Source organism: Euleptes europaea, chromosome 15 (assembly GCF_029931775.1).
Source record: "Euleptes europaea isolate rEulEur1 chromosome 15, rEulEur1.hap1, whole genome shotgun sequence".
Lineage (NCBI taxonomy): Eukaryota > Metazoa > Chordata > Lepidosauria > Squamata > Sphaerodactylidae > Euleptes > Euleptes europaea.
Genome location: NC_079326.1, coordinates 54,650,254 through 54,663,678, shown reverse-complemented (window position 1 = coordinate 54,663,678; position 13,425 = coordinate 54,650,254). Strand labels below are relative to the sequence as shown.

Genomic DNA, 13,425 nt, shown 5'->3' with positions numbered 1-13,425 from the left:
TTGTGGGGAGGGGAAGGGAAGGTGGTTGCAAGCCGCTTTGAGATTCTTTTAAGGTAGAGAAAATCAAGGGATACAAACCAGCTCTTCTTATTTTTCTGCAATAGGTGCATAGTGTATTGCACAGTTTATGGCAGGTATGGCCTAGAAGCCTGCTTTGTTTTAAATGTGTTTTTAAGCGTACTGCTAGATTAAAAATATAGTTTGTTTAATTCCTTTTTATAGTGTTACCCTTAACCTCCTAGGTTTCCAGTTCAGTTTTATGTTGGGGTTGCTCCTTTTGCGCTGTTGGTTAAAATAATAGTACATACATGTTCAGGTTTTGCAATGTTCTTCCTTTTTCCTGTCCGTAGATGGTAACTGTAGAAATCTGAAGGCAATGGATGTGGTGCGTACGTCGGAGTCAAACTGTTATTGCTACATTCCAAACGGAGCAATACATTTAAAAAACACTTGGTCAAGTATACAGGTACAGTTGCACCGTTGGGTCATACAATGTTAATGTGATGGGCGTTTTTCTCGGCAAAGCATCAGATAATCAAGATGGGGAATATGAATAAAAGAAGACAAGATTCTTCCATTCTTATTTGATTTTTTAAAAAAAAGAATAAAATGGTCAAGATAAAATAATCATTCTAAGCAAAACGATTCCTTTCGAAACCCATTGACTTCCCTGGACCTCGGAGGGTATAATCTCTGCCTCGGGTGGCTGTGAATAAGTTGCATGCTGGTTTGGGAAGAAATCTGTTTGAAATCAGCTGGTTCTAAGCAAACTGCGACAGAAATGCTCTTTAACAGTGCAATTCTAAAGAGAGTTACCGTACTTCATTCTAAGCTCATTCATTTCAGTGCGCTTGTGGAATCCTAAAGAGAGTTACTCCAGGCTAAGCCCATTCATTTCAATTAGCTTAGACTGGTGTAACTCTCTTTAGGATTGCACTGTGTCATTTAGGTAAGGTTGGAAAATCATCTGCAGCACGTTTTCATTGCTCTTGGAGGCTGGGACTTTGGGGGCAGTTCCGTGCTTCTTACCCAGAGTGGGTTTGACCTCTTTGCATAGAAGGTGAAAAGCAGTATCAGCTACTCTGGGCTACACACACTATGTATCACTTATCCGGACTGCTTGGGACCAGAAGTGATCTGAATTTTGGATCTTTCCGAATTTTGGAATATATGCACGTAAATAATGAGATATCCTGGCGATGGGACTCAAGTCTAAGCACGAAATTCATTTATGTTTTATATGCACTTCATACACACAGTCTGAATGTTAATTTAGACAATATATTTAATAATTTTGTGTACACTGAACCATCAGAAAGCAAATTGGCGTCCTACCTGTGAGTCATGGTTGCATTCCAGCTCAAAAAGTCTGGTTATATATATATTTATCTCCCCTTTATTTTCTAAATGCATATGCAAACAGATAAAGCAAATACCACAGTTCCTGCCAAACCAAGGAAACGTTTCAAATGCAGATCAAGTACAAAGTCCTACCTTAGTCTCACAATCTGTGACAGTTAACATTTAAGAAAAATAATAATATCTGCTGCTAACAACTATAAGGCTACCCCTATTTGTATTTTATTTTGTCTGGAAATTCCGTAGTCAAATATACCTGAAGATGCTTTCCTTTACCCATACATTGGGTTCATTTCTATTCCAATATGGAATAAGGGGTGCTGTATCTTGATAAATGCCCCACGTTGTCCTTCTCGCGCATTCTTACGTGGACTATTTTGTGAAAGATTGCAGTAACAAAAACAAGAATGAGTCAGAGGATCTGCACGCTCTTCCAGTTCGACAGTCCTAGACAGACTGCGTTGTATAGTAGAGGTCCTTATTTGTCAGACTGAACTGTCTTTAAAGTTTGACATCTGCTTTGGGTGTCGGTGAGAAAGGTGTGCTATAAACCAAGTAAATGAAATCAAACAAAATAAAGGATCCCCATCGTTGGAATAGTTTTGGTTCCCACCAAGTCCTTTCCAAAGGTGGGCGGGACCAGATGAGGCTGTTGACCATCAAGGCTTCTGATTGGCCACTGAAGATCTGATTGGCTATGCAGATGAAAATAATGTAGTTTTACCAGCATCTGCCATTTTGTGGTTGGTTCCACCTCCAGAATTGCAAAGGTCCCTACAGGCTCAGAAAGGCAGGGGACCCCCTGAATTTGGTATCTCTACGGTGATTAAATAAAGTTTCTGGTCTCCCAAAGAAATGATTTATTTTATTTACTTCATTTGTACCCACCTTTCTCCCCAATGGGACCCAAAGTGTTTAACCTCATTCTCCTCGCCTCCATTTTATCCTCACAACAACCCTGTGAGAGATAGGTTAGGCTGAGAGAGTATGTCTGGCCCAAGGTCACCCAGCGAGCTTCCACAACATGAGTGGGGATTCGAACCTGGGTCTCCCAGATGCTAGTTAAACTAGCATGTGTTGCTTCCTCACTTTTGACAGTCTAAATGTCTTCGGCTTGTCATCAAGATAGCATTTCTGATTCCAAACTTACTCAAAGAGCTCCTTCTTTCTCAGGTGAAAATCAACAGCACGGGAACGTTCAGGGTGGCGTCCATCCCCGAAGAAAGTCATTGCCAAAGTGCAGAAACTCTGTTTGCCTTTTTAAAGTGCGTCGTTCAAAACATTTGGCAATCGGGGACATCTAATGAAACCGTTGTAACCGTGGCCCAGTACGGAGAGCGGACATGCTTCCGGGTCCAACCAGAGAACAACGGGCCTTACACCATGGACGTTCAACAAACCAGTGAGTAGAAGCTAAAGAGAGCTTGAATGAGTGGGAAGATGTCTGCAGAAGAGCATGCTTGGACTTTAACAGTCTGCTATTTTTATTTGTTCCAGTGTTGGATAAGAAACTGTTCCTCTTGTTCATTGCTGGGGGCCTCCTCTTCCATTTTGCTCACAACCTAAGTAGGTAAGTGTTAGTTTTCCTTTACAGGCACACCTTGTTTTATTGCACTTCGCCTTATTGCACTTTGCAGATATTGCGTTTTCGAGCAAGTCTATCAATGTCGTTTTCCCAACAGCATGTGCTTACTTCGTGTCACATTTTTGGTAATTCTCGCAATATTTCACACTTTTTCATTATGATTACAGTACATTGTTTAGTATCTTTGGAGCTGTGGATTCTGATCTGGAGAACTGGGTTTGATTCCCCACTCCTCCACATGAGCAGCTGAGGCTAATCTGGTGAACTGGATTTGTTTCCCCACTCCTACACATGAAGCCATCTGGGTGACCTTGGGCTAGTCACACTCACTCAGCCCCACCTACCTCACAGGGTGTCTGTTGTGGGGAGGGGAAGGGAAGGTGATTGTGAGCCGGTTTGAGCCTCCCTTAAGTGGTAGAGAAAGTCAGCAAGTAAAAACCAACTCTTCTTCTTTCTTCTATCTTCTCCTCTTCCTTCTTATTTGTCTGCAACTACACCTTCGGCTATGGGTCTCTAATGCTTCAGTCAAGTGGTCTTTTTGAATTTCGGTACATTTGATGCCAATCACTTTTCTGCAAAAGCTTTAACCACGTCACTCTGTTCTTTCTAAACAGAAGCGTCACGTTCTATTATTCTGCTGGAGTGGCGTTTGGCGTTCTCGCTACATTGGTCTTCTTCCTGTTGATGCTTAAAAGGTTTATTCCCAAGGTAAGCGTTCCAGGAGTAATATTAAAATAAGGCAGATGATCTAAGTCATCCAGTATTTATTGCACTTTTTGTCAGGGTTCTCGTATTAATTGAACTTTTGTTCATGTTGGACTCTGGAAGAAAATCCATCTAACGCCCCTTTTAGTACGTCTGAGTTAAATTGACTGCATGGTGGCAGAAGTTTCCGTATTTATCCTGCCCGTTCTTTCGAGATAAGTTTTTTTGGGATAACCTTTTCCTCCATCATTCTAACCATCATTTTAACCTTCCAGGACATTCAGTTGCTTATTTGAGAGTAGCAGTTCTCTTACAAAGGGATTGTAAAGGGAGGTTAGCAAGACTGCTGAATTACAACTAATAATGAAGCTCAAGACAATGCTTTCTCCTGGACTGAATAGGGACCTGGGATTCCTGTCTCATTACCAATGCTGATTTCTCCATGCCTACTACCCCTCTGCATATCACATCTAATCCAATCACGCCTGCTAATGTCATTTACTAGCTTTAGAAATTTACATTGCCATTGTGTGTCTGATTCGCTGTTCTCTGCTTAAGGATAGATGGACTCTCATTCTAGCTGTACCTGAAGAAGTGAGCTGTGGCTCATGAAAGCTCTGACCCTGCCAGAAATGTTGTTAGTCTTTAAGGTGCGACTGGACTCTTGCTCATTTCTATATCTGGTCTCCTGGATTGAATAGGGACCTGGGATTCCTGTCTCATTACCGATGCTGATTTCTCCATGCCTACTACCCCTCTGCATATCACATCTAATCCAGTCATGCCTGCTAATGTCATTTACTTGCTTTTGAAATTTACATTGCCATCATGTGTCTTAGTCACTCATCTCTGCTTAAGGATAGAAGGACTCACATTCTAGCTGTATCTGAAGAAGTGAGCTGCGGCTCACGAAAGCTCCTACCCCACATGAAATTTTGTTAGTCTTTAAGGTGCTACTGGACTCTGGCTCTTTTCTATTCTAACCTCAGTTTGTCGTTTGGGGAGATGCCATCTCTAGTGAAGGGTGGGCCCCCATTTATGCATGTGTTTGTGCAGTATATAAATAAACGTACCAAAGAGTCGCTCATTTCCCTCTCCTTTTCCCCGGCAGCTCAGCACCTTCTGGATTTTAATGAGCGGATGCTGGTTCTGTTCTCTCTATTTTTTTTATACGTTGAAAGAGGATTTGAAACTACTCTGGTACGATTATACACTCTACTTAGTAGGTAAGAGAATGAGCAGAGGCATCTGTCCTGTCAAAATAGTGTGTGAAACTGAATGCTACCCTTTTTTTGCTCGACAGCTGTCTTCATTCATAAAATGCGAAGTCTGAAAAACATGACATTTACTCACGCTCAGATATACTAGGTACGGTTTATATTATTAGTTGGAGGAAAGCAGTTTTTTTGACAGATGCGCAGCAGAGGTTTCACAGACGAGAGTAATTGTCACTCAGTGTTGCTGGAGCAGATGTGCAAGTGCGACTCTATCCCAGGGGCCCTCAGCGTGGTGCCTGTGTAGGGTTGCCAACCTCCAGATACTGGTAACCAGTGAAAATCGGTATATAGTTATTGCTGTGTTCCGTATGGAAAAATACCGACATAATAAACAAAATTACAAATAAACCTTATTTGCTTTTACTGTATGTTGTATATACTTCATACAAACTTACAATCATTTAGTTTCTCATATACATGCAGATTTACACATCTGAATACATAGGCATGATATGCCCTTGCAGTTTTTTCAAATCTGGTATAATTGCCAATTTTTCTATGAGCATTACTTGCCCTTGCAATCTATGCTGTGCCATATGCCATGCCAACTTTATTTCCCGGGATTGGGTAAAGTTTCAATAATCTTTATCAAGGCATCAACCTAAAAAATAATAATGAAAACATTTTATGATCAAATGCAAGTACCATAAATTAATTTGATTATAAATGTTTTCATTATTATTTTTTTAGGTTTATTTGTAATTTTGTTTATTATTTCAGTATTTTTTCATACGGAACACAGCAATAACCTCCAGGTACTAGCAACAAGTCGACACTTGTGTGTACTCAGTAATTCTTCCAAATTCACACAGAAACAATAAGTTCAACCAATCTCAATGTATTCCAATACTGACCCAAACAAAATCCAACTACTGGTATCCTAATACAGTTTCACAACATTCAAGTTACAAGGTAAGATTTCACCAAAAATATATATAAATAAATACAACCTGTCTGACATCTGATGAGAGAATATAAATGAAGTTTATACTTACCTGTGTTTATTTATATATATTTTTGGCAAAATCTTACCTTGTAACTTGAATGTTGTGAAACTGTATTAGGATACCAGTAGTTGGATTTTGTTTGGATCACTATTGGAATATATTGAGATTGCTTGAACTTATTGTTTCTGTGCGACTTTGGAAGAAGAACCTCCAGATACTAGCTGGAGATCTCCTGCTATTACAACTGACCTCCAGCTGATAGAGTTCAGTTCCTCTGGAGAAAATGGCCACTTTGGCAATTGGACTCTATGGCATTGAGGTCCCTCCCCTCCCCAAACCCCACCCTCCTCAGGCTCTGCCCTAAAAACCTCCCACTGGTGGCAAAGAGGGACCTGGCAACCCTATACCCATGGGCCCACTGGCACTTTCTTTGACGCCTACCAAGTGTTTAGAAAATGGGCGTGGACAGGTGGGGCTTCTGACTGGCCATTAAAGATTAGATTGGCTGTACGGATTTTTAAAAATGTTGCTTTGCCTGCAGCTGCCACCACAGCACAAGAATCTTCCCTGTGTAATTTAAGGTAAGCTGCGGCAGCTATTTTGTGGCTGGATCTGCCTCCTGCAGCAGCCGTTTTGTGACGGCACCCACCATGCTGGGCACCCCTGCTCTATCTTAAGCCTGCAGCTGTCTGCACTCTTACTTTGCAGTAAGCATCACTGAAAACGCACTGGGCCTTATTTCCAAGCAGGGTGGATTTGATAGGGGCTGTGGCTCCTTGGTAGAGCATCTGCTTGGCATGCAGAAGGTCCCAGGTTCAATCTCCGGCATCTCCAGTTAAAGGGACCAGGCAAGAAGGTGATGGGAAAGACCTCAGCCTGAGACCCTGGAGAGCCGCTGCTGGTCTGAGTAGAAGATACTGACTTTGATGGACCAAGGGTCTGATTCAGTATAAGGCAGCTTCATATGTTCATGTGTGTTCAAATCAATTTAAATCACGATTTAAGTCACTGGTCAGTAAGACTGGATTTAAATCATGGTTTTCTACATAAAAAGCACTTCTCGTGATGTTGCTTCATTCAGGCCACCAAGCCCTTCTTTGTTGCCGTGTTTGCATTTTGCGCATAATGCCTGCCTTATCCATACTCATTAAAATATTCCCAAACTAGGTCTCTTTTACAGCCTGGTTACAGCCTGGTTTTCTCCACCAGGGAGCAAATAATATGATAAACCTCAGGCTATACAGACAAAGATCCAGGACTTGTGGAAAGGTTTCACTTTCATTTTTCCTGCGTGCCCCTCCCTCCTCACACTTAGCTCCTTGAGCAGATCTATTCAACTCCAAACAATCTTCTGTTCATTGAATTTCTTGAAACTTAGCACTTAAGAGGTAAGGGGTTGATTCTGTGTACATTGATTTGCAAAGGAACAAGAGGATTAAGGTCTTTTTCTCAACTCTGTATGTTTATTTTATAACATTTTTGCCATGAAGAAGAGACATATCTCTGCAGACACAAATTCACACTTTTGAGAACTGCAAAACATATCTCTGCGGACACAAATTCACACTTTTGAGAACTGCAAAACCAAGCATCTGTGATAATATCTTCTAGATAGAATGATTGCACAAAATAAATCTTACAGAAACCTCTGGAAGAGCATGACATTGTGAATAAATAAAATCTGTTTAACCTATGCTTTCAAGCTGGTGGAAACAAATATCCCCAGCCCACCAGAGGGTCTACCGGCCTTTTGACTCAAGGCAGCAGGAGCTATTAATGAGTAGAAATTGGAAAGGTCAAAGTCCTCAGTCATCCAAGTCTCTTGCAGCGGTACGACATTGTGAATGGATTTATGGAATTCATTTACCAAAAAATGTAAACGCTGCATCAATATACATCTTGTTGGTCTCCAAGATGCTACTGGACCTAAAGCTCGCTCGCCCCTTTTACAATTTTTTTTTTTTTTTGCAGGATACGTCCTGATAGCCGGATCCGTCAGCTTTGCCGCTTGCTACCTGCACAGACCCCTTGTCAGCGAACAAAGTATGAACCTCTTGATGTGGACGCTGCAGCTGATGGGCTTGGTTTTAATTTATCTGGGCATCGCCATCCCTCAGGTTGCCTGTGCGGCGATCGCCACCCTCCTCTGCTCAAAAATCTTGCATTACCCACTTCGAATGTTCTGCAGCATTGGTAGGTTAGTATCTTTTGGACTGGGTCCCCTGTTATTGGTCATTTATGCATGGGCGCTTTAACTTCCTTTCTTCCCCGTTTCAGTCAGGATCAAAGTAACCCGGTTTGGGGGAAACTATGCATTAACTGGAATGATCAAGGACGAAACTGTGTGCTAATGGAGGCATGAATACAGAAAAGCAGTCTCCCAAGTTCAAATCAAGTCCCACCCCTTTAAATGCTGCTCTGTAATTGGCTTACCTCATGAGAGAAGATATCCTTCCCCCCCAAACCCAACTGCTACGTAAAAAAGCATTTTAAGAACAGAAAACAAAAAACGGAGCAATCTGAAAGGGGGGTGGAGAAATCCAAGACTCGTTTTAAAAAAGCCTTTCTTTGCTCATAAAGAGCTCCGAGGTAGCAGGAAGCACTTGAATCCCCGCGTCTTTACACACTGTTTCATGATTGGCTGTGAGAGAAGTCAAACTTCTGTGCTTCCCCTGTTTGGCTTTCTTCATGCTGCCTTGAAGAGGGGTTTGGAAAAGGGTGGGGCGAAGCTCAACCCGAGAAAGTTGTACGCACGCTCTGTGTCTCTGGAATGAGCCAGGATCAACAGTTTAATTCTGGCCAGAAGAGGAATAGGAAAAGCCGGGTTTATTTTGCATCGAAATAGCGTTGAGCTTCCAAGGAATGAGGTAGTGTGCATACTGAAAAATTTGATCCTGGGTGAAACGGGGAATAAAGGAGGGTTAAAGCAACCATGCATAAATGACCATTGTGAACACACGGAACTGGTGCGGCCTGAGCTTGATCTGGGGAGAGGATTGTGGGTCGAAACGAAAATGGAGCGTGTGTTTCCACAGTGGGCACAAGCACTTAAATGTATGGATTTTTGTATGCACTGAAACTTTGTAATCCTTAAGAACGCTGCAACAGGCTTGAAACTATATGGGCAAGGCTTGGCGAAATTTCAGGAGACGGCTGAAAGAAACAATTTAAGTTTGCAAAATAAGGAAACGTGCATTAGCTTAAACTGCATAATTTTGGCATTTCACATATTCCAGCATATTTTGGCACAGTTTATTTTAGCGTCCTGTATTTCAAGACATAATTTTCTGATGGCCGGTTTCAGTAAGCCATCATGGTGTAGTGGTTAAGAGCGGTAGACTCCAATCTGGAGAACCAGGTTTGATTCCCCACTCCTCTACATGAGTGGCGGACTCTAATCTGGTGAACTGGGTTCGATTCCCCACTCCTCCACATGAGTGGCAGACTCTAATCTGGAGAACCGGGTTCGATTCCCCACTCTTGCACATGACCGATGGACGCTAATCTGGTGAACTGGGTTCGCTTCCCCACTCCTCCACATGAGCGGCGAATACTAATCTGGAGAACCGGGTTCGCTTCCCCACCCCTCCCCATGAGCAGCGGAGGCTAATCTGGTGAACTGGATTTGTTTCCCCACTCCTACACACGAAGCCAGCTGGGTGACCTTGGGCTTGTCACAGCTCTCTTAGAGCTCTCTCAGCCCCACCTACCTCACAGGGTGTCTGTTGTGGGGAGGGGAAGGGAAGGTGACTGTAAGCCAGTTTGATACTTCCTTAAGTGGTAGAGAAAGTCAGCATATAGAAACCAACTCTTCTTGTTCTTCTTCTAAGTACATTAGTGTGCCATTTGCATTTCAAATCCACGATACAATTTCAAAAGACCAGTCTTATTTTGCTTCTCCTCTAGAAAGGCCCGTTGGTATTTCAGAGCAGACAAGCCAGAGGTTCGTTCTCTGACCGAAGAGGAGTACAGAGAACAGGGTGAATCAGAAACCCTCGAAGCTTTGGAGGAGCTGCGGGCCTTCTGCAGGAGCCCCGATTTCCCCTCATGGGTAGCCGTGGTCAAGCTGCGGTCCCCTCAGAAGTAAGAACCATTTCTTGGCATCCCTGACAACTCAAAATTGGTTTTACACTTCCCAGAAGATTAGCAGGATCAGGGCTTTCCAGATCCTTTTCTAGGAGGCTGTTGCAAAAGAGAGGGAGAGCAACTGAAGATGCCCGAATCCGGCAGTGGAGGTTCGGACCCTGGCAGAGTAAAGCTGCACAAGGACAGAAGGAGAGACGGTCCGTCAGAACAACATTCGACTCCAGGCCAGATTGGCCAGAGATCCTGGAGTGTTTTTGTTGTCCTCTTCTGGGCATGGAGTAGGGGTCACTGTGTGGGGGGGGGCAGGGGGGAGCTGTGAATTTCCTGCATGGGGCAGGGGCTTGGAATAGATGAGCCTGGTGGTCCCAACTCTATGATTCTATGCTTTTCTCAGATCATAAAAATGAATTACAGAAACTCTGTAGGTTCCCAAGCATTGGGAGGGGTCATGGCTCAGTGACAGAGCATCTGCTCGGCATGCAGAAGGTCCCAGGTTCAATCCCTGGTGTCTCCAGTTAGCAGAAGATACGAAAGACCTCTACAGGAGTGCCACTGCTAGTCTGAGTAGACAGTACTGACCCTGATGGACAAAGGGTCTGATTCAGTATGCACTGATTCAGTATAAGGTAGCTTCATGCGTTCATGTGAGTTCATGGAAACTTGCAAGCAACGGGTTACGTAGGTGCGCCAATTCAGAGACTTCCTTTCAAAGACAAGGCATTCTGAACAACCAGTTCCGACCTAGCATTTGGTCTTCTGGGGGGAATTACTTCCAATTAAATCTAAAGATCCTTAAGTGGGACTTAACAGGAATCTCGGATCCTGGCTCACAGATCTGTCCTTGGTGGAGTCCACTTTAATAGTTCTGCCCCAGGGAAGAGGTTTTTACCATGCTAAATGTCTGAGTAATATGTTTTTTTAAAAATGTATATGCATGTCTGGGACCATTTAAAATTATGATCTCAAACATCCACAATCACTTAAACTTTTTTGGGGGGGCTGAAAAACTCAGCTTATACGCGAGTATATGCGGTAATTAAATTTAAAATGGGCCGAAGAGCTGCAGTGGATGGTATTCATACAGCAAATGCAGATTGTGTTTCTAACAGGGTCCTCTCAGGCCATTTTTAGATTTCTTCCTAAGAACGTAAGGAAGGCCATACTGGATCAGACCAAGGTCCATCAAGTCCAGCAGTCTGTTCACTCAGTGGCCAACCAGGGGCCTCTAGGAAGCCCACAAACAGGACGACTGCAGCAGCACCATCCTGCCTGCGTTCCACAGCACCCAATATAATAGGCATGCTCATCTGATCCTGGAAAGAATAGATATGCATCATGACTAGTATCCATTTTTACTAGTAGCCGTGGATAGCCCTCTCCTCCATGAACATGTCCACTCCCCTCTTAAAGCCTTCCAAGTTGGCAGCCATCACCCCATCCTGGGGCAGGGAGTTCCACATTTTAACCTGCCTGATGATTCTCTCCGCTCACGTTTCCCTTTGCCTTCAGATTTGCGAACTTCGTTCTGGGATCACCGCACGTGTCACCTGAAGAAACGAAGGCCCACGATGAACAGTACGGCATCGGAGGAGCCCTCTTAGAGGAGCAGCTTTTTACCTCGGAGACCGAGTCAGAACCGGACCAGCAAACAGACCCCTTTCAGGAGGAAGAGGAGAGGGAACAAATGCCACCACAGAACTGCTTGCCTGTCCGTAGCAGAGAATTTCTTTGAGCCGCTCTGTCAAGGGGAGACCGGCAAAACTCACAGTACAGAGCTGGGAAATTCTGCTAGTTGGGCTGCAGAGGGCAACCGTGATCTCTAAAGGACTGATTCCCGCACTGCAGCTAAGATTGCCGTGGGATTTAAAGGAACATCTGCGATCCTCGAAGGTGCCCTTCAACCAGCTGTTCTACTAAGTGAAGGTGTTTTTAAACTCTGAATAGGAGGCTGGCAGGGCAAATTTTCCTCCAGTCAGCATCTCCACTTACAAACTTTACTCAGCCATACTATCTCAGGTTCATACTCCTGCTCATCTTCTAATGTGATTTATGCCATCACATGCCAGCAATGCCTTTCCACAATCTACATTGGACAAACAGGTCAGTCTCTTAGACAAAGATTAAATGGACATAAGTCTGACATCAGAAACCACAATATTCAAAAACCAGTGGGAGAACATTTCAACCTTCCAGGACATTCTGTTGCAGATTTAAGAGTAGCAGTTCTCTTACAAAGGAATTTCAAAGGGAGATTGGAAAGAGAGACTGCTGAATTACAGTTGATATTCAAACTAAAGTCAATGCATTTACCTGGACTGAATAAAGACCTTGCATTCATGGCTCATTACCAATGCTGATTTCTCCAGACCCATCTCTCCCCTGGACATCACACTCTTCTGCATACCACACCTAATCACATTTACATACTGTTAACATTTACATACTAATGCTTGTCTGAATTCACTCTCCTCTACTTAAAGACAGATGGATTCACCTTCTAGCTGTATCTGAAGAAGTGAGCTGTGGCTCACGAAAGCTCATACCCTGCCAGAAAATATTTTTGTTAGTCTTTAAGGTGCTACTGGACTCTTGCCCTTTTCTACTACTGCAGACAGACTAACACGGCTACCCACTGTGAAATTTTACTCAGGGTCCTGATCTGTCTGATTGGGGTGTGCCCGGTAGGCTCATGAGCAGAGGAAACCTGCAGAGGTTAGGCACTACAAAGCTATTTGTGCAAACAGTTTTAATTCTTCCATCATAGATGTGAGGGTAAACCAAGGCCAAGTCTACACATCCACCAGTATGAGATAGGAGTGTCAAACTCATTTGTTACAAGGGCCGGATATGACATAAATGTCATTTGGTCAGGCCGGGCCATGCCTTACCAGCCCAGATCAGGACCCTGGGGGTGGGGGTGGCTGACTCGGCTGGCTCACGGGCCAGATAAGAGCTCTCAAGGGGCCAGATCTGGCCCACGGACCTTATGTTTGACACCACCAAGGTAGATGATTACTGAAGTGGTTGATTGGACTGCACTGCTTGACTTGAAGATAAGCTGTGTGTATGAAAAAAAATATTCAAGGTGTTGGTTTTGTCCTTTAAAACCCTACATGGTTTGAGACCGTGGTATCTGAAGTGCTGCCTTCTCCCATACGTTCCTGCCCGGGGAGGTGTCCTCCAGACTCTCTCACCAATTAAAGACACTCGTTTAGGTGGGTTCATGAGAGGGCCTTTTCCATGGCAGCCTCACAATGGAACAACCTCCCTAGACAGGTGCACCTGACCCCCCTCATTGTCGGTCTTCAGGAGGTAGTTGAATACAGTTTTATTTAGGGCTGAATTTTGCTTGATTCAGGATTTTATTATTGACAGTCTTCATTGGAGTTTTTAAACTGTGGCTTTTGTAGGCTTCATAATTGTTTTTACTGTTTTTTTTATCATGTTTTATTTATATTGTAAGCCG

General features: G+C 43.5%; 1 protein-coding gene across 1 annotated transcript; it reads left to right on the top strand.

Annotated features, from left to right (window-relative positions):
* The first annotated feature begins 350 nt into the window (after positions 1 to 350).
* Positions 351 to 11,691, top strand: NEMP2 (nuclear envelope integral membrane protein 2). The gene is made up of 8 exons (XM_056861559.1): positions 351 to 466; positions 2,533 to 2,761; positions 2,857 to 2,929; positions 3,559 to 3,652; positions 4,761 to 4,875; positions 7,845 to 8,070; positions 9,780 to 9,956; positions 11,469 to 11,691. The coding sequence occupies exons 1-8, from the start codon at positions 377 to 379 to the stop codon at positions 11,689 to 11,691; spliced, it is 1,227 nt and encodes a 408-aa protein (XP_056717537.1). The 5' UTR covers positions 351 to 376.
* The last annotated feature ends 1,734 nt before the right edge of the window (positions 11,692 to 13,425 follow it).